Raw genomic sequence first — 27,738 nt, 5'->3', positions numbered from 1 at the left:
TGCCTCGTTACGTCGTGATAAAACCACTGCTGTTCTGCGTTGGTAGTGGAGGGGTTAACATGGGCGTCGGCTGCTCTTTTCACCTCGAACCTCTCCCGCATCATTCCCTTGAAGAGCAACAAGTTTTGCGATGGCGGGGTCATGAATTGTACGACGACAGTAAGCATATTTTTTTTTTATTTTTATTTTTTTTTTTTACAGTGCAGCGGGATAGATTCCCTTTGATTGTGAAGAATTACCGGTACGTCTGTTTTATACTGAAAAGGGACTGTACAGTACCGACGTTAAGGTGAGGAATTGGGTTTATGACATTCATAAGTGAGATAATGAGAAACCTCATCCCTTTGTAGGTATTATTACTGCTACCGCTTTGTAGGTATTAAAACCGCTACACCTTTGAATATGAAATATGAAAGAGCATGTAATTTTTAAAACTAAAAGGATTCAACATTATTATTTGATGAAAATTGGTTTTCAAATGGCTGAGATATCCACAAAAGTGGTAATAATAAAAGACAACAGAGGATCTCTTTGTTTCACCTTGTTTTGGGATATCTCTGCCATTTCCAAACCGATTTTCATGAAATAAACTTTTGAGTCCCCTTAGAATTTGTTCCTTAATTGCCATCTCATGGAGTGGTTTCTGAATATCTTGCAAAATGTTAAAAGCTAAATCCTCGCCTCAAGATCAGTGCAGTCTCTTTAATATTAGCAGTCGTTGTTAGTAAAGCAATTAGCAGAAAGAAATTTGACATACTGCCGTCTGGCTTGAATAAATGATAAGATACCATCCAACGGAAAAGACCCAAGTAATAATTGTACAGTCACATGGATTGTGTGGAATGCATCAATTACTGAAAATAGTAGAACACAAGTGAAGATTGAGGAAAGTGGGACAATCGGTTGAAAGGATGTGAATTTTTGAAGTTTTTGTGCAGGATTGCTGATATGAAGACTACTAGTTTTTAGACCTTTTCGTGACGTATGTACATCGCTATCAAGTTACTATAAAGAAAATTCTTCAAATAAATTTTTCTTGTTTAATGAAAAGTGAACATTCCCTGAACTTTTTACTGATCAAGATAGGATTTATCTCCCCTGCCTTCCAAAAAAAAAGGTAAGCCAAATAGTCTTCCATTATGCTAGAAATGTAAACATTTGTTGAGTATTTGTTATTCTTTCTGTATTCTTTATGTATTAAACTGTAAAATACTGTTTTCCGTATGTGATGTCACAAGGTGTTGTAGTCTTCTCTTCCCTCAATGGCTGTAGGGGCTACCAAAACATTAAAAAACCACAATTTTTGATAGGATTGTGTGATTTCCCTCAAATTTCGCGTAATGTACATCATGTTCTACTGATAATATAGTTCACCGCTGAATTCCTGTAGTTCAAGTGAAGTCTTGTACAAAGTCTAAGAAACAGAACTTTGTATTGTGGTACTATACATGTATCACGAAACTTTAAAGCCTTGAGCCATTGTCAACGATGGTGTATCCAAGACAAAAATCAATTTCTGTTCTTTTCTTACTTCTCGGACGCAACCAATGACTTTCAAGTGCATACTTTATTTCAACTTCAAGCATGGGGATGGATATTAACTTCATTCATTTGTGTGTTTTGTTAATGAATGAAAAATTCAATCAGCTTGGTCACTACATGAATTTTTAGAAAAATATAAATATCATGTGGTTCGTCAAGGTCTTTGTTTGAACGGTTTTGTATTGTGCTGTCATAGGTCCTGATTCAGACCCATCTCCAGGAAGTATCAGTCCAACTCGTCAGCGACTTTCTGAGGAGATAAGGGCAATGTATACTTGCAACCAAACAGAGGTAAAGTGTAGTTCCGCACAATGGACTTAATAGATTAGACTCAATTGTTAAGTTAGCTTCTACTCTTCTTCTTTTTTCAAAATAGATTCCCCTTGCAATTGCAAAGTCAGACAAACAGAAAAGTTTCAAAAAGAAATTTAAGAAAAATTTATGGAAAGTTGTATTAGAATTTTGAAGTGGTATGTTTTCATGAAACACTGATTATAGTCATAACACCAGTGATCAATCTCCCATTGGCCCATACAATAATATTCACAAAATCTCTTTTAACCCCCCCCCCCCAAAAAAAAAAAAAAAAAAAAAAAAAAGAATTTTAATAAATTGATCCTTTCAGTCAAATCATTGTACATATAGTCTTACAAGAGCACTGAAATAGGAAAAGAGTTGTCGTTGGCTAAATCTTCAACCAACAGCGTGATACTTGTATGCACAGTGCACATTCAACGTACAAACTTATAGGAGTTGAGAGGTGATGACATGTGTATTAAAGGGACTGTGCAGTACTGGTTGAGGTGGGGATTCATGTTTTGAACATTCTTAAGTGAGATAATGAGGAACCTCTTATGAAATATGAAAGAGCATGTAATTTTAAGAAGGATTCAACATTTATTTGATGAAAATTGGTTTTTAAATGGCTAAGATATAAAAAAAAAGTGATAATAATAAAAGGCAAAAGGCCACTATCTTTTATTAGGATCTCTTGGTTTCAACTTGTTTTTGGATATCTCAGCCATTTCAGAACCGATTTTCATCAAATAAAGTTGATACCCCTTAGAATTGCATGCTCTTTGAAATCTCATGGTCATAGAGTGGTTTCTGAATATCTCGCAAAACTTTAGAAGCTATTAAAATCCTCACCTCAACCAGAACTGTACACACTCTTTAATGTGTGTGTCACATAATCGCTGAACCAAGATGGCCTTGAATAGTGTGATCTAAGATGATACAGCCATGATTCGGTATTTCATTTCTCTACTAGCATGTTTTTAATGTCTCATGCGGTTCATGATATTTTGGGTAGGGTTACCACTCCATTAATCATTTTTAAGTACAATTGTACTCAATGATCTTTCATATTTCATGATTTCTCTTTTTCTGTTTCGCATTGTCTAAACCAATACCTGAGGACCTGAGGAATGTAACCTCTACTCAAATTTTACAACCTTTGCAGTATATTTTAATCAAACCCTTAATGTGCAGCGTTATTCATTTTATCTTGCCTTATCAGTATAATCCCTTTCTCTGTCTGTCTTTTTCTGTCTGAATGTCTGTCTGTCTGAATGTCTGTCTGTCTGTCTCTCTCTATCTCTCTGGGATGGAATCTTCTATGGCCTGCAGGTGATCACCATTATTCATTTCAATGACGTGTACAATATTGAGTCGGGGGATGCGGTCGGGGGTGCTGCAAGATTTGCCACCGTTGTGAAGGAGTACATGGACAGAAACCCACTCATTCTCTTCAGCGGAGACTGCCTCAATCCATCCATTCGTAAGTTTGACATTTTATTGAATTGGCACCAACGTCGTGTCTCAGAACTTGGATGCATATTAAAGGTTCTGTTTACCTTTGGGAGCAGTGATTAAAAAAAAAAATCAATGCATCACATACGATGCAATAAGTAGGTCTGTTGTATCTCAGAACACCCTACCATATAAAATTTTTGCCCTAAAGCCTGAAATATAAAGAGATATCAGTATTTTTCTCAATGAACTATAACTGGAGAAGGTTTAGTCTGGAAACATTTTTATTATAACTATTGTTCACATTTTGTGTACTTTACAATACTTGACACCAATTATACAGATTCAAACTTTTACAGTGGTGAATTATTTCTATCCCTAACTCACATTTAAGAATTATTTTAAAGCACTAATGCTGGGTTTTTGTTTCATCTGCAAGTGGTATTTTTATGCCTTTAATACACTTACCCACGCACACACACACGGAAGAATAAAAAACAAGAATCAGATTTGTTAGTCCATCAACCCTATTTGTGCAAGTAGTGAGAGGGTAAGTGAGTGGTGTAAGATATGTATTAGATTTGAGATGTATAATTAAGCTATGACTGCAATTTAAAGAGGAAATCCAGTCCAAATATAAGTTAGTCTTATAAAAAGAGTAAGATCTTACAAGTTCCAACTGTAAAAATTTGACTGAAAAGGGATGAAAAATAACGAAGTTATGGCATTTTGAAGTTTTGCTAATCTCTGCAAAACAGTTCTTTTACAGTGGATATGAATATATGCAAATGAGTGAGCTAACTACAGTATGTGTTGTTTGAAACATGCAAATGAGTGAGCTAACTACAGTATGTGTTGTTTGAAACACGCTCAACAGTCGGAACATCGCATCAACTGGGAAGGCAGCAAACTCATCACATCCATCAAAAACTGGAACACACAACGCATCAGAGAAGCCATAGAAATTCACACACACGACACTGTTACACAGGATTCTGGACTCCACATCAACAACATCTGGCTTCCTCTCATCAACAAACCATCGAATAGCAACAACGACAACAACAACACACTCTCTCCACAGCACATTCCCTCCTCTACTTCTTCCACTCATATCTCTTCCCCCACCTCTTCATAACAGCGCCCACGACGTCAACCGCGCCTCCCACTCACAACCACACCTATCGCTGGTTCCAGAAGACGCCCTCACCGACACAAGTCATCCACACCACCGGCATCCTCCCCATCAAACCCGGACTCCAATCTCCGGCCACGACCTACTAACAGCCATGTTACCCCTCACAGATGTACTCCACCATCAACACACTCCTAGAACAATAGAACGCATCAACGACCGCAACACTCCACCAACAGCCGACGCTCAACCCGCCTGGGAGCCCACCTCAACCGACCACTTCCATCTAGGTCTGCATTCTCCATATATAGCCCGCCTCTTCTCAGATCACGCTTCACTTCTGACGAAGGACAGTCAACCTGCCCGAAACTTCAAGTTCCTCTGTTCTCCTAGTCAGGGAGGTGCTAGAGAAGGAGAGACAACTACTGCTCTCCTTTGAAGTCATGCGCGGCACCGCCGAGCAAGTTATACGTTCAACTACAGGTGTTACCCTTGTGCTTTGACAAAAGAGAGCATCAATAATCGGGACTAGTGCTCTCACATCTAGAAATACTTGCTCCTACTGCAATTCTCTCTCTCTTTCAATGTGATGGCAACAATGAATTTGTGTACCTTGAATTGGAGCAGCAACTCAAAATGCAGTGTAAAACTCACAATTTTAACAGCAAGTAGTTTAAAAACACGTTGGAACACACTTTAACGGAGTACTTTATTTGAAAGATCAAAATATCCCTTATTAAAAAGATATCAAATTAACGTGCGGAAATGTGCGCATTATAGAAAAATATAAGTATTTTAAAAGGGCCTAATTTTCATTTCATTTCGTTTTGCGAATTACGAAGAAACTAGAAATACATGTTTATAATATTGAATTCTTTCCTAAACTATTCTAAATCAATTCGAGTATTTCATTTAAAATTTTGCGGTGAAATAAAGCTCGTAATTCATCTAAAGGTGAAATGTGTTCTTCGTCTCCGAATTTCGTCTTGCAACTAGAGCGGTGCCGAGCATGGCTTCAAAGCGAAGTGGAATGCTAGACATCCCATTGTAACGCCTTGAACCCAAACATGTGTTTGCATGAATTACGAAGAGTTGGTACTCCATCTCTGTAACACCTCCCTGTCCTAGTTATTCTTATAACTAGACATCTTGCTCTACTTTCACTAGCACCTTTACTCAGTGTTTCATTTCTCTTTCCTCTCTCTCCCACACTTTTGTCTGTTTCTACGCTACTTATCTTATCTTTTCTTTTCTTTTCTGTTCTCCTTTTTTTTTCTTCTTCTTCTTCTTTTTCGTTTTATTTCTTCCTTCCATACAACCCAATGATCCTTTTCAGGACCACTTGTATTAATTTACACATTTCTTTACAGGTTATTTCTCTTGTCTTCTCTCCTCAAGTCTACACTTTCACCTTATTTTGATTTCTCATTTTTGCACTTCTCCCACAGGAACCTTTTCAGGATTTAACTGTCATCAATTTTCCTCTCCATTTTTTTTCTCCTCCACAGCATTTATTTCTAGGATCCACCCTAGCTCCCTCTCCTTTACTTCTTGAATTTCAATTTGGTCTTTTTCTTTTTTTCCCCCTTCTCTCTCTCTCTCTCTCTCTCCCTTCTCTCAACATATTCTCATCTTTACTCTACTTACCTTTCCTTCGAGGGATTATCCGTCCTTTCTCCATTGATTCCGCTTTCCACAGCCACACTGTTCGCCGATTTCGCTCTTCTCTTGGTTTCATGAATCTTCACTTCTCTCCCCTATCTCCATGATTCTCCAACATTCAACTCCTTCCTCCTTCTCTTCCCTTTTATGTCATCTTTCCCCTTCCAACGATGTCTGAACATCTTACTTGATTCTCACACTATTCTTCCTCACCACTCTCTCTGTTCCTTTCTCTACCATCTCCATTAGTGCAACTTCAACTTCTAGCCCATTGCTGTCCCCCATTCTTCACCTTTTGCCCTCCTCACAACTCCCATATGTCGCTTCCCTCTTCATTTCTCCTCTTTTAGGCTCTTCTGCTAAACAACGATCCGGTTAAGGACTACATACACATGGTGTCACAGCAAATTTTTCTCCCTTAACTACAGTATGTTATACCCTCACAATTTTCCATTGATCGTGTACAATTTTTTTTTTTTTTTAAATCAATGTTTCTGTCATTGAAGTCTGAAACATGACGTTGTCCTTGGTTGAATAACTTCAGAATAATGGTCAGTTAGATATACCAGGATTTGAGCCTCAGGCATAATTGCGTTTGAATGAAAAAGTGGAAATTTCCAAATTTTATGTACGAACTATATGGTAAGTTGTGAGGGAATGACATGCTCACTTTGCCATTTGCATATAATTGACTGTGCAAGAATTGTTTCCCTCCAAAATAGCGAAACTTCGAAGTGTCAAAACGTCCTTATTTTTCATCCAGTTTCAATCAGATTTATACCATTGAACTCGTAATATTTTACTCTTTCTTATCAGACTAACTTAAATTTGGACTGGATCTCCCCTTTAAAAATTGCCAATGTTCAGCTTTTATTGAAATAGACTGAATTAAGACTATGAGGCAGGATGTAATATTGATGAATGGAAACAAGGCAGAAACAAGGCAGACACAGGGAGCAATTACCATGAAGGCTATGCCAGCCAGTATGGAATACTGAGACTTGCACAGTAAATTACAGACATGCTCCATCCCATCTCAAGGTGTGTTTATCCATGGTATTAGGGTTAGGAAATTTGATTTGTGGCATGTGCTTCATGTTATGACAGCATTTAGGATGTATTGGCGATAAGATACATTAGGTATTACTAGATTAACTAATAATGTTGTTTTTCAATTTTACAGTCAACTGCTATTCTTGAAAAAAGAGATGGCATTGATAGCTTTCTTACCAACTTTTCCTCAATGAGTAAAGCTAGGAGTTTGACTAATATCCAAATTCTATTTAGATTGTATAGTGACACCTAACAGAAGATTAACTAATTGGAGGCAGTTTATGAGCCAAGAAGAGTGTCCTCTAAAATCAAATCTGTTTTGTAATCATTTGCCAGTGTGTTGATATTTGGATGTGTCCTTTTGCACTTTGGTTGGAGGAGATTTGAAATTGTAAAGGAAGAAATTTTCACAGCATGAAATTTTTGTGAATTGGGGCTGACAGCCTTTTTTTTTTTTTTCAGCATAAATTTATGTGAATTGCCGCTGGCATTAAATGTATTTATAACAAAGTGTAGACAAGAACTTTCGCATACAATTTTTTCATGAATCTTTCCTCTCACAGAATTTGGTAGATTGGAATTCACACGCAAATTTCTTACAGTGCCATATTGATGGCAGAAAATGTTGACTTGGCTTTTGTTGAGTTAATTGCATACTTGTAAGTACATCTGTAGATTTCCCTCAATTTATTCGAACTGCAAGTATTTTGGTGTGTTATGTTAGGGAGAATGAATTAGTCAATGGAGGAACATATTCTCAGGTAGCCAGGAGAGACTTAATTTGATAGAGAACTGTTCCATTGTTAGGACTGTTCTATCTTATTTGTCTGATAACAGACTGCATTGTAAAAGGATAGAATAGTTTCCATGGCAACAGAAGAATATGCAGCCCTAATGCACTTCTTTAGAAGTTAATGATTATACACAAAAGAAATTACTAGGTCTGTTTTTTACTACTGGTAATAACAACATTTTACATGCCAAGGAACCAAACTAATCAATGTAATAGCATTCATTCTTCTCTTCTCTTTTTTTTTTTGAATTTGGTGGGCACTGGTGTAGAGAAACTGAAAAAAAAGCTATATTTGATGCAGCTGAAATAGTGGTGAGACTGAAAGGAGAGAAAGATGCCATGGTGACAAGACAGTGAACACTCAGTGGCTACAGTGCTACTGCCTGTAATTACATTTCTTTTTGGGCTATGAGAATTCAGAAGACAATAATATCTAGCACTGCTTTGTGAAGACTGCATTTAACAGAACTCTGCCTAATGATCAAGCATGTCCTTGGCGGGTCAGTTGGGGAAAAAGCAACAACTCAGAATTTGCATGTGTTTTTAATTCAACCTTTCTTTTATTTAGCTGTCTCCTTGACAACATACAAAATTAAATCTCTCCATGGCTGATGCATGGCATTCAGCAAGAGGGTTGGGGCCATTCAAGCTGTTACAGTGACAAGGACTGCCTTCTATTGAGTGCCTATGAACTATTCATTTGGAGGGATGCTGGTGTAAATGAGTTACAGTTGAACCACGTTGGCTCTCAACATGCAAGTACATAAAAAAAAAGTACAGCTTTCTAGACCTTTCGCACAAAATGGAATTACATTAATAGTGCAGAAATTCATTCTCTGAGTGATTGACAGCTGGCGAGTGAGGCCTGTGCTATTAAATTCTTTTCCCTAAAGCAGAGGATTCATTTTTGAAGCTTAGAAGCTAATGTATATTTTATCACACGCTTTGGAATCTAATGTATATTTTATCACACGCTTTGGAATCTAATGTATATTTTATCAAATGCTTTGGAGTATTGAAACATTCATTGCTAGTGGAGGAAACCTTGACAGTCATCTGTTTGCGTGCTGAAAAGGAAAGGTGGGCTTTCATGCATCTGGGAACAGGATGCGTTTGCCAGATTAACAGCATCAAGAACAAGGGGGAATGTGCCACAGAAAGCATTTAAATGGCAGTGTATCATTGAAAGATAAGTGATGCAAAAATTTAAAGAAATTTAGACAAAAGTTTAAAGGAAATAATGGAAGTTACTATACATGTCCGTCAGCTATTTGTTTGCATCATGCGTGAGGGCAGAATTACTGGTCAGATCATTTAAGTAGTTATTGGTTATATCAGAGCTGATATTTAAAGTTAACTTCTTGTACCACCACCCGAAAGGGTACTGGAAGCTTAATGTTTTTAGTTGTCTATGTGTTCATTTGTGTGTCCTACCACCCCTATTTCATTTTATGATTCCTTATAAAATGTGAAGGTAGACTTCAATGGATTTTAGATAAATTGATACTTGTCCCATGCATGCTGCATGAGGTATAAATGTAATGTATGAGCTTATTAGATGTTACCAAACCCTTCAAGGACAATGAATCTACAAAGGCCAATGAATTATGGATTGAAGTATTGATAATGATAATACATATAATTTCTATAGCACTGTTCTCTACTTTGATTAAATGTTCAAGGCGCTTTACATCAAAGTAAAAATACTGAAATAAAAGAAATGTCTGAAATTGGTTGAAGATCGGCCCTCGAGTGTAAAAGACTATCATCTTGTAATCTTGGGCTTTCTTTTTTGCACACAAATATTGGTGTGAGAGCAGAGGCACCCCAGTGGAAGGCTCATGGCAGTTTAATATGCTCTAGAATTATTAATGATTTTCCTCTGTTTTTACTTTTTTTATTCTAAAGCATCTTCATTATTATTCTGCTCATTTCAGATGTAGAAAGTCTGTTAGGATCGTCATATGCAGATGTTTATAAATACAAGAATCTCCTCACAGAAAAGTTGATCTCACCAATGTAGAGTATAAAAAATATTTACTCAGACAAGCAATGAAAACTGGTGTGTACATGTCTTATGTTCTTATCATTGGAGTCAAGTTCCCCTTTCACTGGATCACTGTATATAGGTTTCCTGTGTTGTGGATTGTGCCTCATGTTGCATTATTCTTTTCCCTCGATCCTTCTCCATTTTTGTCTGATTCCAGTTAGTGCATTTACCAAAGGTCAGCACATGGTGCCAGTTCTGAATGAAATCAAGGTCAACACAGCTGTTTACGGCAATCATGATTTCGGTAGGTCAGCCTGTACTTCCTTTCACATTCATATATGGACGGTGGAGCAAGTTTTGTGGCAATGTTTCAATTAAGATATACTGCATAAAGATATATTTTGCCAGTATGATATTTTATGAATCAGGACTTTAATGACAACTGTACAAGTGGTTAGATCTCACAAATTTGAATCCCAGCGACAGAGTGAAAAATATGTGTTGAGTATAGCCCTATTCAAGAAGCAAAGATAGTAATTTATTGCCTTATGGAGATGATAATTCACTGTGTCTGTTAGGGGAGGCATCATCTTGCCCTGTCACTTTCATGAATATCATTTGACTTCTGCAATTCACCAAAATGAAATCACCCCTCAATACTGTATATATGCCATTTATTTTGCAGATTTTGTGAGTCAGGTGCTAGTCGTAACATTAACATGCAAAATTAATTTCTCTGATCTGGATATGAATACAAAGTGCACACATACATTTTTTTTTGTTTTAAGTACTGTCTTCCAAATTGTGAATTCAACCAGCACTCACGACATTGTAAGAAACTCCCAATTCGTGAAGAATGAGACTCACTAAATATGTGCCGTATTCATCATCAAAACATTGCAAATATAATGCATAAACTGACATTTTCCATCCAAGCAATGCAAACATCATGCTTTATGTAAAAAATATTGTTCATGCCTCAGAGTACTTTTATTTTCACAAATGTTAGAAACATTTCGGACAGACATTCCACTCAGGAGAGAATTTTTCCTGTCTATCTCTCATACCTTTGTTCAAAACAACTTTTGCCAACCAGGGCCATCAATTTCAGAACAGAAATAATACAAAAATATATACTGGACGAGCTGAAATTTTCATGAATTTCGCGAATCGCCTTTGAACCGCAAAAATAAAAACCCGTGAATAACTAAGTTCAGTCAGACCCTCGCAACCACAAAATTGACAACATGCGAATATGTCCTCCAAGTAGCAATTCATGAAAATAATTGTACGCAAACATTTCAGCTCGTACAATAGATACATAAATATTAATGAATAAATGAGCAAATAGATAAATGTATGTATGTATGTATGTATTTATGATAATATGATACGTATATATCATGATATTTCAATTGGGAAGAATTTTGTGTCAGTATATCTTTCTTTGCTATAATAAACAGAAAGAACATTTTGTAGGAGTAATAAAGAATCAGAAAGAAGTTTGTTTGAAATGATCAAGCAAAAAAAAAACACAAAAGTTTTTTACTTAAAAACTGCTGTAGTCAAATTCGATTGGATTTTATTGTCCTTACTCTCAAACATATTGCACCATTTGCCAAGCACTTTGCAAGATTATTTCATAGTCTAATAGCTCATCGAATTTAGTACCACAGTAACCAATAGAGTGGTTTGGTTGAATATACTTGTACATGTAAGTCATGTCATTTAGGACTATGTAGAGCCCACTTCTTTTTGAGTCCTTCACTGCATATTGCGCAAGTGTGGTCCAACTACCCTGTACCAATCCAAAATGCCATCCGCTTGTCAATAATATCTTCTTCTTTTATGCATTTTTAAGCTGCTGTTATATGCTAATCAGTACATTTTAAATGCTCTTCTAGATGAAGCCTTTAAAAATTATAGTCCAGTAGTTCACGCAGACTTTGCACAATTTATATGAAATTTCATGTCAATCAAAAGGCTTCATCATTCATTGTGATGTTTCCTTCAGACTTTGGAGTTGATAATCTGGAGGACATTGTGAAGGAAACCAAGTTCCCATGGTTGCTGAGCAATGTCATTGATGACTTCACGGGCCAGATGCTAGCTGATGGTCTTGTGACAAGGCTAATCACATGGCAAAACAAAAAGGTAATACACCAGGTTGACCAGATTTTGTCATCATTTAGGCGTTGGGTCTTATCTCTCCCAACCATATGAGAGCAGACTTCTCAATTCCACATGTAAAAAAAATAATTACAAAGTATTTCTATCTATTTTATGAGTGAGTGTTCTTATGTAAATATTTGATATGATTTAAAGGGGATGACTTGTAACTAATCAGTGGGTATGAAGGGGGATGATTGTTCCAATCCTTGTAGGATTCATTTAAGAGTACATTGTGTATCTATTGTTCAAGTATTAAAATGTGCAGTTTAATGCCCCATCACTGTACAGGCATGCTAACCTGGAAGCATTAAACTGCACATTACGTGAATATGAGACCATTTTGAAGCAAAAAAAAAATCGCACAACAATAGATATATAATGTACTCATAAATGAATTCCACAAGGATTGGAACAATCAGCCCCGAGCATTCCCACTGATTTCTACTGATCAGTTACTAGCCATCCCCTTTAAGATAAATATGTAAATATTCAAATGTAAATATTCAAATGTAAATGACACATCTCTTTAACACAGGAAAAGCAACGACGAGGTAATGAAACAGAGTTTCAACATTTTGATCCAGCTTGAAAGGGGTACAGTGTACATTTTCTTATGTACAAAAATTCAGTGAAATTCAACTTACAGTTTGTTCTCACTTGGTAAAATTGGACTAGTGCTTAGTTTCAAATTGTCGTTGATGAGTCTCACAGAACTTAATGAGAAATCGTTGGAACATATCCTTCTGTTGATAGTCATAATATTTGCCATTGGTTTTGATTACCGGTACTGTAAAACATGATATATTCGCGGCATGAATTTTTCGCGAATTGGAGCCGACGACCTTTTTTGCGGCATGAAATTTTCGCGAACTGCCACTGGCATTCAATGCATTTAGTGTAGACAAAAACTTTCGCGTGCATTTTAATTTCGTGAAACTTGGCGCTCGCGAAATTCGCGAAATTAAAATGCACGCGAAAATTCCTCGTTTTACAGTAAGTTATGTTTTACCAAGTGTTACTTCTGCAGAGTTGTATTGTGCATTATTCATGCCAAACTTGAATTAGAATGTCAATAAATGTATTTTGATTTTATGAATGCTCACCTGTATATGAAAATGAAGGGATAATGCCTGTGATGTCAGAGGTAAGTCCAGTGCTATTTCATCCCCTTATGCATAATGTAGACAACTACTATTACCTGTAAAAGATCGCTGATTCTCTCGTTTGTTTTACACAGATTGGACTCATAGGACTTGTGGAGGAGGAGTGGCTGGTTACCCTAGCGACAGTGGACCGGGAGAATGTCACATATCTGGACTATGCTGAAAGGGGACAGAAGTTGGCTGAAGCATTAAAAGATCAGGTAGATTAAAATCTATTGGCCATTTTATGTTCTACAGATGATGAAAGGTATTACAAGTATCAGATATGCCCTGATGAACAGGATATTTTTGAGGTGTAAAATTTTTGGTTTGTTTGTTTGGCTTTTTGTTTTCAAATGTTGTGCTCCTGTGCAGGAGTAACACTACGATATTTTGAAGTTAATGATAGATAAACTAGTGCAAAAATTATCAGGCAAGAGTTTCCAAAGCCATTTCCCAATGTGGCAACATGTCTGCTGTACTTAAATCGAAGGTCACTTCAAAATTAAGCAACTGATCTTAAAACGTCAGTAAATCAGACAGTGTGAGGAGATTCAGGGCTGTTTGAACAATAAGGAGGAATTTTACATAGCACCCTTAACCTTTGCAAATGTTTTGATCCCACGACTGAAATGTCACTTGCTTCATATTTTGCATTCATAAGTTTGAGATCAATACATTTTGACTTGATTTTGCTGCTTATCATGAAGTCAAATCACATGATATGTTATTGTAATTACAAGATCTGGGCATAGATGTTCGATATTATTGACTCAGGGTCTGAAAAAACACATAACGGCAGTGACATCACACATTCATCAATCACAGGTGAATGCTTGCCAGCCAGCCAGAGCTAAACAAATGACTCGGAGGAGTCACGAAACTGTCTTCTCTGTGATTTTCACAAGCAAGTCCAGTCCAATAGATTCAATTACGTGTTGCTACTACACTGCCTGGATGAATCAAAATATACATCAATATATATAACTTGTTAGCTTACATTTATTTCTAGGAGTCATCAGCACTTCTGTGTTATATTGCGATATCTAATGCTAGATGACTATTTCTGTCTTTTGCCAATGGACACTTCAAACAGGGTGCAGATTTTGTGATCGCACTCACTCACATGCGACTGCCAAATGACCTTCGGCTAGCGGAGCAGACAACGGCCATCGATCTCATTCTGGGTGGCCATGACCATGACTACTGTGTCAAGAAAGTAGGTAGCACCCTCCTGTCAGGTTTTTTCTTTGTTGAAAAAGACAGTGACACTGTTTAAGGAGCTATTATTGCAGTTTGGCATAATGATATCACATTCTACAAAGCTGACTTGCAGGGAGCTGTTTTCACAGAGCTGTGAAGTACTGCAGCCATTTTCCCTCATGATACGCTTTGATTCAGCGCCCCTTGTAATATAGAATTAACACCCCTTATGTCTCCTGGCTACCAGCTTAAAATTGCACTTTCTTTTTTCTCCTTTGTTTATACCAGGTGTAAAATTCCAAATTAAAGGACAAGTTCACCTTCAGAGACATGTGGATTCAGTGAATGCAGCAATATTAATAGAACACATCAGCAATGGTTTGAGGAAAATTGGACAATCCATTTATAAGTTATGCATTTTTGAAGTTTTTGCTTAGTCACTGCTGGATAAGAAGACTACAACAACTTGTGATGTCACATGAGTACAACGATATAAAGAAAATACAAGGAAAATTCAAGATATTTTCACTTTTCTCGCATAATAAAAGAACGCTTGACTTCCCTCTTTCAGAAGACAAGGGGAATAATATTACCCTTAACATATGTCAGTGACAAGTCAAGGAAATGTGCACCTTTTTCAAAAAGTAACATTTTGTGAAATTCTCTTTATATTTTCCTTATATTGTTGTACGCATGTGACATCATACACTCTAGTAGTCTTCTCATCCAGCAGTGACTTTGCAGATACTTTAAAAATTCATAACTTTTGAACAGATTGTCCGATTTTCCCCAAACTTTCACTGATGTCCTCTACAAGTATTGCTGCATTCACTCAATCCATATGTATATAAAGGTGGACTTGTCCTTTAATGACTTAAAGATAGAAAAGTGATAAAAAGTAAAAGATGATGATGATGATGATGATGATTAGGAAACAGCATTTATATGGTGCCATTTATCTGTAGAAACATTCAAAGCCGCCCGGCTCCCACAGTGTGTCACACATCATTCACGAAGTTGCTGGAAAAGAAAAGTCTTCAGTTCAGATAAGTTCAGATAAAAGATAAGTTAAGATGGTGAATCATGGTGAAATGTCTTCTTCAAAAATTTGTCATGCTGAAATATTTTTGCTAATACTCAGATAAAGATAACTCACTTGAAACTAGTGACAACGCGTTGTTCACCGACTTTACTGCAATCCTCTTCATCTCAGGTGAACGGTGTGAATATCGTCAAGAGTGGCTCCGACTTCAAGAGCCTGTCAATCATCACCCTGGAGTTTACCCCTCACAACATCAACATCCTCATTGAAGAGGTCGACGTTGACCTGAATGTCGATAAAGATCCTGAAATGAAAAAGATTGTGGACGGTTTCGGAGGTGAGGGCGATATCCATTCACATCCATCTGGGTGTTTTATATTGCTTTCAGGATTGTTACATTGAGGTGTACATAGTCTATGTTGCTGTGAATGGATCTGAGATTATTAGGAAGGTTCATTCATCACTTTGATAGAATGATGAGAATGTGAATTAAGTGTAAGTATCTAGACATTTCAAAATAAATGTCTTCAGGCAAGCATGATTACTTCCATTCTTGCATGTATCAACATCAAAAAGAAAACCAAAAATAATCTTTCCATTTTCTGTTTTTGACATCCATCTAAATGTTATTCTGAACAGTGTGTGTTTTTCTCAAAGGCTGATGGAGGGATGTATGACTTTGGTTTGTCCTTCCATCCATCATTCCCAGTTTTGCCACAGCAGGGAAAAAGAAAGAGAGGAAGAAAGTAATTTCTCGGCAATAACTTAATAGCTAGGAATATTCAGTGGAAATATTGTTTTGGAGAAAGGATAGAAAATGAATGAACAATTATTCTGATTTAAAATGATAGGAGTTTAGGGTCAATGTCAAAGACTTTTATTCAAGGGAAAGTGGAAGGCAAGGCAAAAGGAAGCAAGGAAGACCAATAACAATTTTGACTGAAAACATTACAAAGTGCGCAGGACTTCGTTGCCCAGCTGCACTCCATGCGGCAACAGATAAGGAAGGTTGGCATATTCATCTGAGTGTATTCAACATCTCATATTTGTGACAACTGAAATGATGATGATGATAAGGATGATGATGATGGTTTGACACAAAAAGTTCTGTGAGAGTGATGTCACCCTAAAGTGAGGTCCAGTGCCCCACATGTGCCCTCTGCACTGTCCTGGTACCATTTTGATTAATCTCTACTATATTTATGACAGATAAAACGATGTTGAAGCACTCATATATTTCCTCCCTATTATTGATATTCTGGACAGATGTGATAGCCAGGGAAATGGAAGGAAAGCTTGGTTCGGTAGAAACAGACCTGGATGCCAGATTTACTGTCATCAGGACACAAGAAACAAGCCTTGGTGGGTTAAACTCTGAACTCTCTTCTCACTTGAAACCTAAGCCTGCATGACTTTTAGCAATAGTTTTGAATAAGATAGCAATTGTAAGTAATTGGTAAAATGGTCTGAAATGTTAATGTTAAGTACTTGGTGTGACCTAAGCTTTGTATTCCAACATGATTAATGTCTTTTTTTCACATTGGCTTGAGAGGAAACCAATATGTATCACAATTTTGTGATCATTTCCTACTACACATATGTATATATTTGGGCTTTGAACATCCAAGGTTGGTGCTATAATGTCTTTCTAAATCAAACCTGTAGAAACTAGAGTATTTTTTTTTTAAAATCTCATTACTGGATGCTTTTTTCAATCTGTGCTACTTTGCTGCACATTTTCACCCAAAACTACAGTCTCAGTCAAAAACTCACTAATGGTTCTACTTCTAAAAATGAAAATTTGGAGGTAATTCAAACTTTATGCTCTGATTTCATTATTTGCATGGGATGCTCCTTGAGTTTGAAGCCTGAGTACATATATTTTCAAAAATAACCAGTGGGGAAACGTTGCAGACTTCTTTTTTTTTTCGGGGGGGGGGGGGGGGGGGGTTGCTCTTTGTACTAATGAAAGGTAAACAGTCTTAGAGACTGTTACCAGTTGATAGGACTGTGTGAAAAGAAGGTGACTAGTATAGACTCTTATCCATAGAACAAAGACTCAATGGCCCGAATTCATGAAGGTGGTTTAAACTGGTACAAATTTAGACCATGGTCTAAAATAAGCGTTAAATAGGCGTACCAATACATGCGCGCATCAATGCCCGTATATTTACTGGATGCCTGTTAGCGTACGCAATCTATCAATCATATCTACGCAGTAAAAATTTACATTAACCATGGTTTAAATTTAGACCACCTTCGTGAATTCGGACCAATAAGTTTATCTTGTCAATATTTGTGAAGAGAGAGTTTTAGAATACAAAATTAGTAAATCTGACCGTAACGTATTTAATATTTAAACTTACGCAGGGAATCTTGGCAATTATCTTCTGCAATAAGTTGCATAAAACATTCACATTCCTGGTGGTGAAAAATAGTTATACATTTCCCTGTATAATTTCTGTGTTGGGACAGGAAACTTGGTGACAGACATCATGCTGTCTGTACTGGAGGCAGATGTAGCCCTACTCAATTCAGGAACTTTCAGGTCAGACAGAGTCCACTCGGCTGGGGAGTTCACAAAGCGTGACCTTATGACCCTTCTACCCCTCATTGACCCTCTCATGGTCTTGGAAGTCACAGGTGACAATCTTTAAATACCATTTGTTAGTATGCTTTTGTGAATGGTTGTCTGCTGGATGTAATTAGATTACAGATTTACATATGTATAGAAACGAATATTGCTGAAATTGTGCAAAATAACAATACTGTGTGATACCATGTGTACAATGTTTGATAAATTGTTGAAACTTGATAGAATTATAGAGCAATGCCACACAGGGAACAAATAAATCAAATCAAATCAGATTGATTGTTACTTACATTGTTCTATAGTCTGTTTCGTAGTGATCATCAGGTGATTCTTAGCTGAATTTAATTGATGTTACCTTGAAGAACAAATTCAAAAATTATAAAATTGTTCTTGAACGCAATTTCTCTTTCCTTTCAAACATGATACAAAGGCATGCAGCTGTATGAAGCCCTGGAGAACGGCGTCAGCCAGTACCCCAAGAGGGAGGGCCGCTTTCCACAGGTGGCTGGCCTTGCCTTTGGCTTCTATTCCTCAGCCCCAGCCGGCCAGCGGGTTGATCCACTCTCTGTCCGTATTGATGGTCAGTGCCTCTTGCCCCAGAAGGTAAGTGTTACCATGGGAACCATGCCTTCAATTTTTTTTGCTCTTTCATCTGTCTTGGTATACTCAGCCAAAGTTTTATGACTGTCTTTACCATTCATATAAAAGTAATGTTATTATCAGTGTATTTTTGTGCACATGTGTTCTTGTGTACATACAGTTTGATGTGAGTACAATAATTGATTAGAGGGTAGAAGGGCAGCAAACTATGCCTGCATAAATAGTCTGAGTGTCCAATTTCTATGACATTAACAAATAACTTTTAAGTTTGAAGAAATATACATATTATTGTCAGTTTTTTGCTTCCATTGAAGCTACGTGTGCATTTCATGAGAATGTACAATTGTAGATCCTCACTTCACCTCATAAAACATCCCCTCTTTTACAGAAAGCACTCGGATTGACATGACTCTCATTACAAAAACTGTTGTGATGATATGATATATGTCACACTATCACAAGCACAACACAGCACAGTACATCATAATATCTAATTTCACTTCATTCTTAACACCACTGTATGTATGTGTGTGTGTGTGTGTTTGTTTGTAAACCCTAGACCTATAGACTGTGCACCAAGGAATACATTGCCAAGGGGAAGGATGGTTACAAGATGTTCTGTGACTGCCCTGTCCTAGTGAATTCAGAGGAAGGTCCCATCCTATCTACAGTTGTGCAGAACCACTTCTACTCAGCTGGGATTGTCAGGGGCCATAAGCCATGCCGGTCGGGCCACAGACAGAGCCTGGTAAATCTGTCAAGGTAAAGTCTGCCTGTCTTCTTGCCTGTCTGTCAATGTGTCTGTATCTTATGTCTATTTCATCTTCTGTAAAACCAGACATTTTCCTGTGCTTGAACCTTACATGAATTTAGCAAGGAGCCAAGATTCTTCAAATTCATGAAATTCTTCCATCGAGACAGAAGAATTTCATGAATTTGAATAATCACGCAGTACCCACTGCATGCTGTAAGGATTAGAACCGACACTTGCTGTCGGTCGGAAGCTCGGTGGTCTAGTGGAGATGACACCTGTCCAGAGAGCAAGAGGTTGTAGGTTTGAATCATGCTCGAGTGCGTACACCCATGATTTTTTTTTATGCCTCCGCCAACGAAGTGGCCGGAGGCATTATGTTTTCGGGTCGTCCGTCCGTCCGTCCGTACGTCCGTCCGTCCGTACGTCCGTCCGTCCGTACGTCCGTCCGTCCGTACGTACGTCCGTCCCGTTTTGTTTTGTCGATATCTCAAGAACCGTGTGGTGGTTTTACATCAAATTTGGTATGAGGGTATGAACCTGGGGGGATAATACTTTGTTTGGATTTTAGGGTCACTGGGTCAAAGGTCAAAGGTCACAGGTTATTTTGTGAAAAAAGGTTGAAATTTCATGTTTTTCGCCATATCTCGCAAATGGTTCAAGGTATCTTCATGGAACTTAGTATATATGCATGTACCGATGGGCAGTGATTATCTAGGGAAGTTGGGGGTCATGGGTCAAAGGTCAGGGTGTCAAAGGTCAAGGTCAACTCCTCAAAATATCACTACTTTCCTTATATTTATACAATGCCTGAAGGATTTTTTTTTTAACTTGATGTATGCACCAATATATATTCTGTGGGAAGTTTCTTGCCAAAAGGTCAAAGGTCAAGTGAAAGTGCTAAATTGCACTTCTACCTCCATATCTCAAAAGTAACTCAAGGTATTATCATGAAACTTACATATTTATGCATGTTCTACCTAACAGTGATTCTCTTTGGAACTGTGAGGTCAAAGGTCAAAGGCCAGGTTTAGATAATACTATTTTACCATTTGATACTGAAATTATAATTTTTCTCAATACCTTGAAAATTAATCAATGCATAAACTTATAAAAGGGTCAAAAGTCAAGTAAAAATCATCAGTTCCCCCAAATACCTGCACTCTGATGTTTTAATCATTCATCCAATTGAACCTAGTTCTAGGAAAGTGAACATTCAGCACATTTGTGACAAACCTGTCATTTTAATATTTTGCCAATTGTGTGAAACTGTCATCACACATTGTCAAGACATTGTACTATAGACCTATTAGAAGAACCATGCATTATTGCGGAGGCATACACCAGTCGCCGTAGCGACATTTCTAGTTTAAATCATGGCTACTACTAGAACACTGATCAATTCAAGTGCATATTTACATTGATGTAGGGCAATTTGCCAATTACAGTGAAACCCCGTTATAACGAGTTCGGTTATAACGAGGAACCGCTTATAACGAGGTGATCGCGTCGGTCCCGTTTTCCTTTGCGTGTAAACCTATGGCAGAACGAATCGGTTATAACGAGTTCGGTTATAACGAGATTCCGGTTATAACGAGGACAATTTTAGAGCATCATGATAAAGAAAAACATAAGCAATTTGATCGGATATAACGAGGTTCAATTTCTTGACTAAATTGCCGCTTTCAAACACGCGACAAACGATACACTGAAAACCGAATTCACGCTATCCACGTCTTTTTCCCGTTTTGCAGAGAACCGTTCCTTCCATGTTTCTTCTTAATCACGCGATAAGACACAGGAATGCCTTCCGATGTTCCTACTGAATCATTAAACATAATCGTTCGATTTTTTTTTCGCAAGACACGCGTGCATGATATTAGGGCAGAACACAGCGCAACGAGAAAAAAAAAAGAAAAAGATAACGCATTCAAAAACTTTTCATGTAGCGACACTTGCGGCCAAAAATGGACAATTGGAATGCGTGTGCAACTCATCATTATGTCCTTTCCATTTTTAGTTCTGACTTCCAGTTCTTTTGCTGGTTAGCAAATATGAGTGTGGATGATTAAGGCCGAAATGATTAACGAAATCATCGCGATCTAAGAATAGTTGAATACGCATGTTAACCTACTTAATCGGTGTTCAGAAAAAGAAACAAACGCATTTATTAATTTGAATAGATCTGGATTTGTTTATTATCATTTAACAACAAATGATAATTTAAATATGAGTGTGTATGATTAAAGCCGAAATAATTAATGAAATCATCGCGATCTCGCAGGGTGACAGTAGCGTAAAAATAGTTGAATAACGCAAGTTAACCTACTTAATCGGTGTTCAGAAAAAGAAACAAACGCATTTATTAACTTGAATAGATCTGGATTTGTTCATTATCATTTAACAAATAATACTTTAAATATGAGTGTGTATATTAAAGCCGAAATAATAAATGAAATCATCGCGATCTCGCCGGGTGACAGTATATAGCATAAAATAGTTGAATAACGCATGTTAACCTACTTAATCGGTGTTCGGAAAAAGAAACAAACGCATTTGACAGTTCAAGGATGTACAACACGCGAAGAGATTTTCGACAGAAAATAAAGAACGCATTTTTAATCCCTTCGGACGCAACGATCATATACATTGTATAGAATTACAACCGAAATGATTCATGAAATAATCGAATTCCCGTTGGGCACCTACAGCGTAAAATACCTCGCAAGTTAATGGTAAGCAACGCATGTGTTATCCTAAAATCGTCGCGATCTCGCCAGGTGACAGTAGCGTAGAAAATAGTTGAATAACGCATGTTAACCTAATCAGAGAAAGAAACAAACGCATTTATTAGTTTGAATAGATCTTGGTTTGTTCATTATCACAATTTTAACACTGCATTTCACAATGGAGATTTTTCTTTCTTTCAGAATGGTCTACGAGGTACAGATTTGCGTAAAAAGGATCACAACGTCAGAGACTCCAACCCCAAGCACCTTCTGATCTGGAGATTCTCCCGCCCGAAACCCCTAGCAAACGGGAGACTCCAAATTCATGTGTGCGAAGCGCGAAGTTCCTAAGGATTCTAGATGTTCTCTGGTGCTATCTAAGGCTTATTTTTTCAACATACGATAGAAACAAAGTAAGAAATCCTTTTCACCAGGAGACACAGAGCCAGGGCGGGAGAAATCAAATCTCAAACGGGAGAACGGGAGATTGTGCTAAAATGGGCTTTCGGCGGGAGATCTCCCGTCGAAAACGGGAGAGTTGGAGTCTCTGCAACGTAACCTTCCACATTCAATCCTGTCGCGTATTTTTCAAGAACAGATGTACAAAACGCGAAGAGATTTTCGGAAGAAAATGAAGAACGCATATTTTTAATCCCTTCGAGCGCAACGATCATAATTGTACAAGATTACAGCCGAAATGATTCATGAAATCATCGCATTCCCGCTGGACACCAACAGCGTAAAAATACCTCGCAAGTTACGGTAAACAACGCCTGTATTTTACTCTATTTGCGCTGGTGTTAGAAAAAATTAACGAACAAGAATTACAATAAAGAATTAACTCATTTCAACCCCTACTTTTTCGTCTAATTCACAAATAATTTCCCTCTATTATATCTCAATATTAATGATCCATAAGTGTGTAATAACAACGTAAAGATTGTTCTACAGTATGATTGATAGGTATATGATTTCGTGCTTATGTTTTTCTTTGTTTTTGATGCGTACGGTTATAACGAGGTACCGGTTATAACGAGGTAATATCGCCGGTCCCAAGGACCTCGTTATAACGGGGTTTCACTGTAGTTTCAATGAGTCAAGATTCGCAAAGTATGACGCACATGAAAGTTTTTTCTACACAATGCATTGAATAGAAGTGGAAATTTGTGAAAGTTTCATCATGCTGCAAAAAAGGCAGTCGGCTCCAATTTGCAAAAGTTTCATGCTGATTTGAATGTTTCTGGTTTTACAGTATCTACCTCTCTGTCTTGATATATCTTCCATCTGTCTGTCTGTCTGTGCATCTATCTATCCATCTATCAATCTATATATCTATCTATCTATCAAGCTATCTTTCTATCAGTCTATCTATGTATTCATTTATCAATATTATATTTCTATCACACTAGCAGTTTATGTACTTATCTGTCAGTCTGTCTGTCTTTCCATCTTTCTGTCAGTGTGATTATCTATTACATTAGTAAAATCCATGCATGGACTTGATACATCTAATTCTATATCTGCCATTTTATAATCAAGACAGCGTTCACACTCCACTCTCATGACACCTCTCAGGAAGTCAAGTCTTGCCGAGTCGGCCAGCCTGGTGCAGATTGAACAGGCGAGGGCTCGCATCGCCCCCAGAGTGGAGGGACGGATCGTCATCTTGGACGGGGAGGTGGAGGATGGGAAGGGAGGAGGGGCAGAGAGTGACGGTATTCTGAGAGCTCACAGGGAGTTGTTCATGACGGGGTCGGACATGGACATCTTGGCTGAGTGGAGCCGGCTGAGCAGGGTTGCGGAGGAGGAAAATGCAAACGAGATCAAGAAGAACAGTGAGTGCCAGTCCTCCCCGAGTGTTTGTCCTCCCAAGACCTGTGAAACATTGATTGCAGTGCACTCCCGTTATAACAAACATGGTTATAACAAATTCTGGTTACAACGAAGTAAAAATTTAGGCCGCAACATCATCCACACTATGTATTTTTATTGTTTGTTTGTTCGGTTATAATGAAATTTCGATATAACAAAAGAAAAGTGCTGGAGCCGAGGACTTTGTTATAATGGGAGTCCACTGTACTAACCAGCAACTGGTGTAGGAATTTCGCTTGTCAGGTATTGGACCAGACTGCCCCACGACTTGAAATTGTAAATGAGAACATTCCTTCCCTTGTTGCAACTGACTGACAAATTGCCCTTTGTGGATGTAAATAAACACCATTTAACAACTCAATGCAAGAATTGTTCATGTGAATTCCTGCCCTTTTCCTTGGTTGCTTTGAGTCATCAGAAAGTGTTTGAGTTGTACAAGATTTCAACATATGTGTTTTCTCATGTATGGTATGATTATTACAATCAAACCAAATTTGCAATTGTGTGATAGATTGTTAGTATAACAACTATAGACATTAGCAATGAAAGTTTCAGAAAGTTACGCATTACAACCCTTGCAATATCTGTGCACCTCATTATGAAGCAGAAGGAAAACAAAACAATTATTTCTTGCTCTGAATTAAAAATCTTCTGAATTTTGTTCTGTTGAATATATACCAATTACACGAGTTGTCAGAAGCAAAGAATTTTGCTAACTGATATTGACCAGGCAGGATTAAAGTATGATGAGACTTCAAGTGACTGCTGTGATGGGTAGATACTTTGCTTGAAAGTCACATGTCTCTGTTTAGTAAATAGACATAAAACATTATTGTGCATTACCATTGCCATGTTTCAAATGTATGTAAAGAAGAAAAGAATGATATGAACATCTAGTGCAAGTTACATTCTGACATATTTGGCAGTGTCTTAACACTATGTTTCATTTTGAAAAACAAATCAAAACAAAACAAAAAGGAACAGATTACCCGAAATTTGTATTAGTACTGTCAAGTAAATGTGAAGCAGAATTATGTATGTATGTTCCTTTCATAATTGTTATTTTTGGTTGTTCCTCAATATTTTGTGCAGTGGCACTGTACAGCAGCAGCAGCAGCAGTATAGGGCCGGCACACCCAGAGATCATCATCAAGGAGACAGAGGTCAAATCAGAGAAATCAGACAGTCAGGGGAGCATTGCATCACCCTCAGCATCAATGGTGTCGATGGTGGTCGACGACGAGGGACTCCGGATTATCCAGAGTGCTATACGCCTGGATGATGTGGACACGGTGAGGCATAGTTTCAGATAACTATAACCAACATGGCTAAAAAAAAAAAGCAAAGAGGATCATGCAATCATTTTTTTTTTCTTTACTTTAGTCTGCAGTTTGCATCACTGTATTGTGTTTAAGCACTTAACCTGTTGAGGACAAGTCCGGAGTGTTACAGCAAAATCAAACCATCCTCAATGGGTTAAGGGACTTTTGTTAACAGATTAGCCTTACACACTGCGTAACTAGCACTCTGTCAAGTGATCTGCTGAAACATGCACTATAAGTTTGTATGAAAGGGCAGCCTCCAAGAACAGATAGTGTTTATGATTTTTTTTTTTTTTTTTTTTGGGGGGGGGGGGGGTAGTAACGCCCATTAATTTTGTACTTGCTAGTCCAAAAATGCAGTGATCAGGCTTGGAGGCTTGTACAAAGTTTTGCTGATTTTAAATCCCATCCACTCCCTTTCATCTGATTGTGAAAAAGAGAAGAGACAGTGTAATCATGGAAATGTGCACTTTAACATGCTAATGGAAGTTAATCTGTATGTGGGTTATCATCATCAATACTATCATATTTCTCTATCAATCACTAATGGACTATGTTCTGGTGGGAGATCCCTGAGAAATTTAGGTTCCTTCCCATCATGCAGTGAAAGAGAAATGATTATGCCGACAACATTTGTTTCTTTTCAGCTGTCACATTTGTGTGCTGATGCAGCCAATGCGGACGTGAGAGGCTTCTGTGAGAGTGTAACAGCACTGCACCTAGCTGCCAAGTACAACTCAACGTCAACCTTGAAGTTCCTCCTTCATGAGCTACGTGTTGATCCCAATCTGCAACACTGCAAAACCAAGGTAGCTGAATTTTCAGTGCATTGGCCGATGCTGTGCACCCTACTAGTCATTGCAGCATGGTATATTTGTATGAAATTTTTGATTGATATTGGTTATCCTCCCTGTTTGCTCCGTAGACATTGAAGAGCAAACAGTTACACATATGATGTCCGTAAGAGTTAGAGAAACTTAATGTGTGTGTTTGCTTATTTCTGTTTTTGTTTAGAGCAATTTTCTCCAAAAGCTACCGTTAAGATAGGACAAATCATTGCAGAGCTTTTGGCTTTATTCAAATTCGTACAGAACAAGATGTCTTGTTATCTCGTAAGTGCTTGTAATGTGCATAAAGATAGGTTGGTTTGAAATGATCTTTAATGATTTTTGTCTCCAAAAATGCTTAATCGTACCTTGTATCAGGCTAGTCCACATGATTAAAGGACAAGTTCACCTTCATAAACATAAGGATTGAGAGAATGCAACAATATTAGTAGAAGACATCAGTGAAAGTTTGAGGAAAATTGGACAATCGATGCAAAAGTTATGAATTTGTAACATTTTTGTGTTGGAACCGCTGGATGAGGAGACTACTACAGCCTGTGAGTCATATTCGTACAACAGTATAAAGAAAATGTAAAGAAAATTCAACATATTTTCACTTTTTTCGCATAATAAAAGAGCACTTGACTTACCTCTTTCTAAAGGCAGGGGGAATAATATTACACATAACATTTGTCGGTAACGAGTAGGGGGAATGTGTACTTTTTTCAAAAGATGAAATTATGTGAAATTCTCTTTATATTTTCCTTATATTGTTGTACGCATGTGACATCTAAGTTATTCACACACTGCAGTAGTCTTCTCATCCAGCGGTTACTGCACAAAAACTTCAAAAAATTCATAACTTTTGAACGGATTGTCCGATTTTCCTCAAACTTTCAATGATGTGTTCTACTAATATTGCTACATTCTCTCAATCCTTATGTTTATGAAGGTGAACTAGTCCTTTAAGAATAATCAAAAGCATTTGTGATCACCCAATCAGAAAAGAAGTAAAGATTTCTATCAAGAAGCAATCATACAGCCAAAACTTTTCCCAAACTTTAACAACATTAGTTCAATCAGGGGAAGTCATTTAAAGTGACATACTTTTTCATTCTTTAAAAAAAAGTTATCTATATTTTTTTCTTTAGCCTCTAAATGCACTCATCTGACAATATCTTTCCATTGGTTTTATTGAGTTTATTTCATAGAGGGAGGTGTACAGCACTGGCGTTTCTACAGAAACCCAAAGAAAATTATATAGAACATAAACAATGCAAAACATGTGTTTGCCATGGCTACAGATGACTGCCTTGATGCTGGCTGCAGACAGAGGGCACACTGGATCCGTTGAGGTGCTTCTGGAGGCAGGTGCAGATGTGCGATTGGCGGATGAGAAGGGGCGGACAGCCATGGACATGCTTGGGGACAGGCGGGGATTGGATGGGGCATTGAGGAAGAGGCTGGAGGAATCAGCTCACAGGCAAAGTGGAGACAATGCAGCCAACAGAATTGTCCGTGAAAATGGGGAAACGAGGTTGTGATCTCAACAGATAGA

The 27,738-nt window shown here is 37.6% G+C and overlaps 1 protein-coding gene across 1 annotated transcript; it reads left to right on the top strand.

The window, feature by feature from the left end:
* The first annotated feature begins 59 nt into the window (after window positions 1-59).
* On the top strand, window positions 60-27,724 carry LOC139728970 (mannosylglucosyl-3-phosphoglycerate phosphatase-like). The gene is made up of 16 exons (XM_071639895.1): window positions 60-159; window positions 1,739-1,833; window positions 3,172-3,322; window positions 10,145-10,231; window positions 11,942-12,081; window positions 13,337-13,462; window positions 14,338-14,460; window positions 15,658-15,823; window positions 16,753-16,848; window positions 17,962-18,129; window positions 18,510-18,682; window positions 19,239-19,441; window positions 23,735-24,004; window positions 25,143-25,333; window positions 26,026-26,162; window positions 27,485-27,724. The coding sequence occupies exons 1-16, from the start codon at window positions 60-62 to the stop codon at window positions 27,722-27,724; spliced, it is 2,466 nt and encodes an 821-aa protein (XP_071495996.1).
* The last annotated feature ends 14 nt before the right edge of the window (window positions 27,725-27,738 follow it).

Source organism: Diadema antillarum, unplaced genomic scaffold, assembly GCF_040938485.1.
Source record: "Diadema antillarum isolate AM-2024a unplaced genomic scaffold, OU_Dant_1.0 seq00000207_RagTag, whole genome shotgun sequence".
Classification (NCBI taxonomy): Eukaryota; Metazoa; Echinodermata; class Echinoidea; order Diadematoida; family Diadematidae; genus Diadema; species Diadema antillarum.
This window is presented reverse-complemented; position numbering and strand designations above follow the sequence as displayed.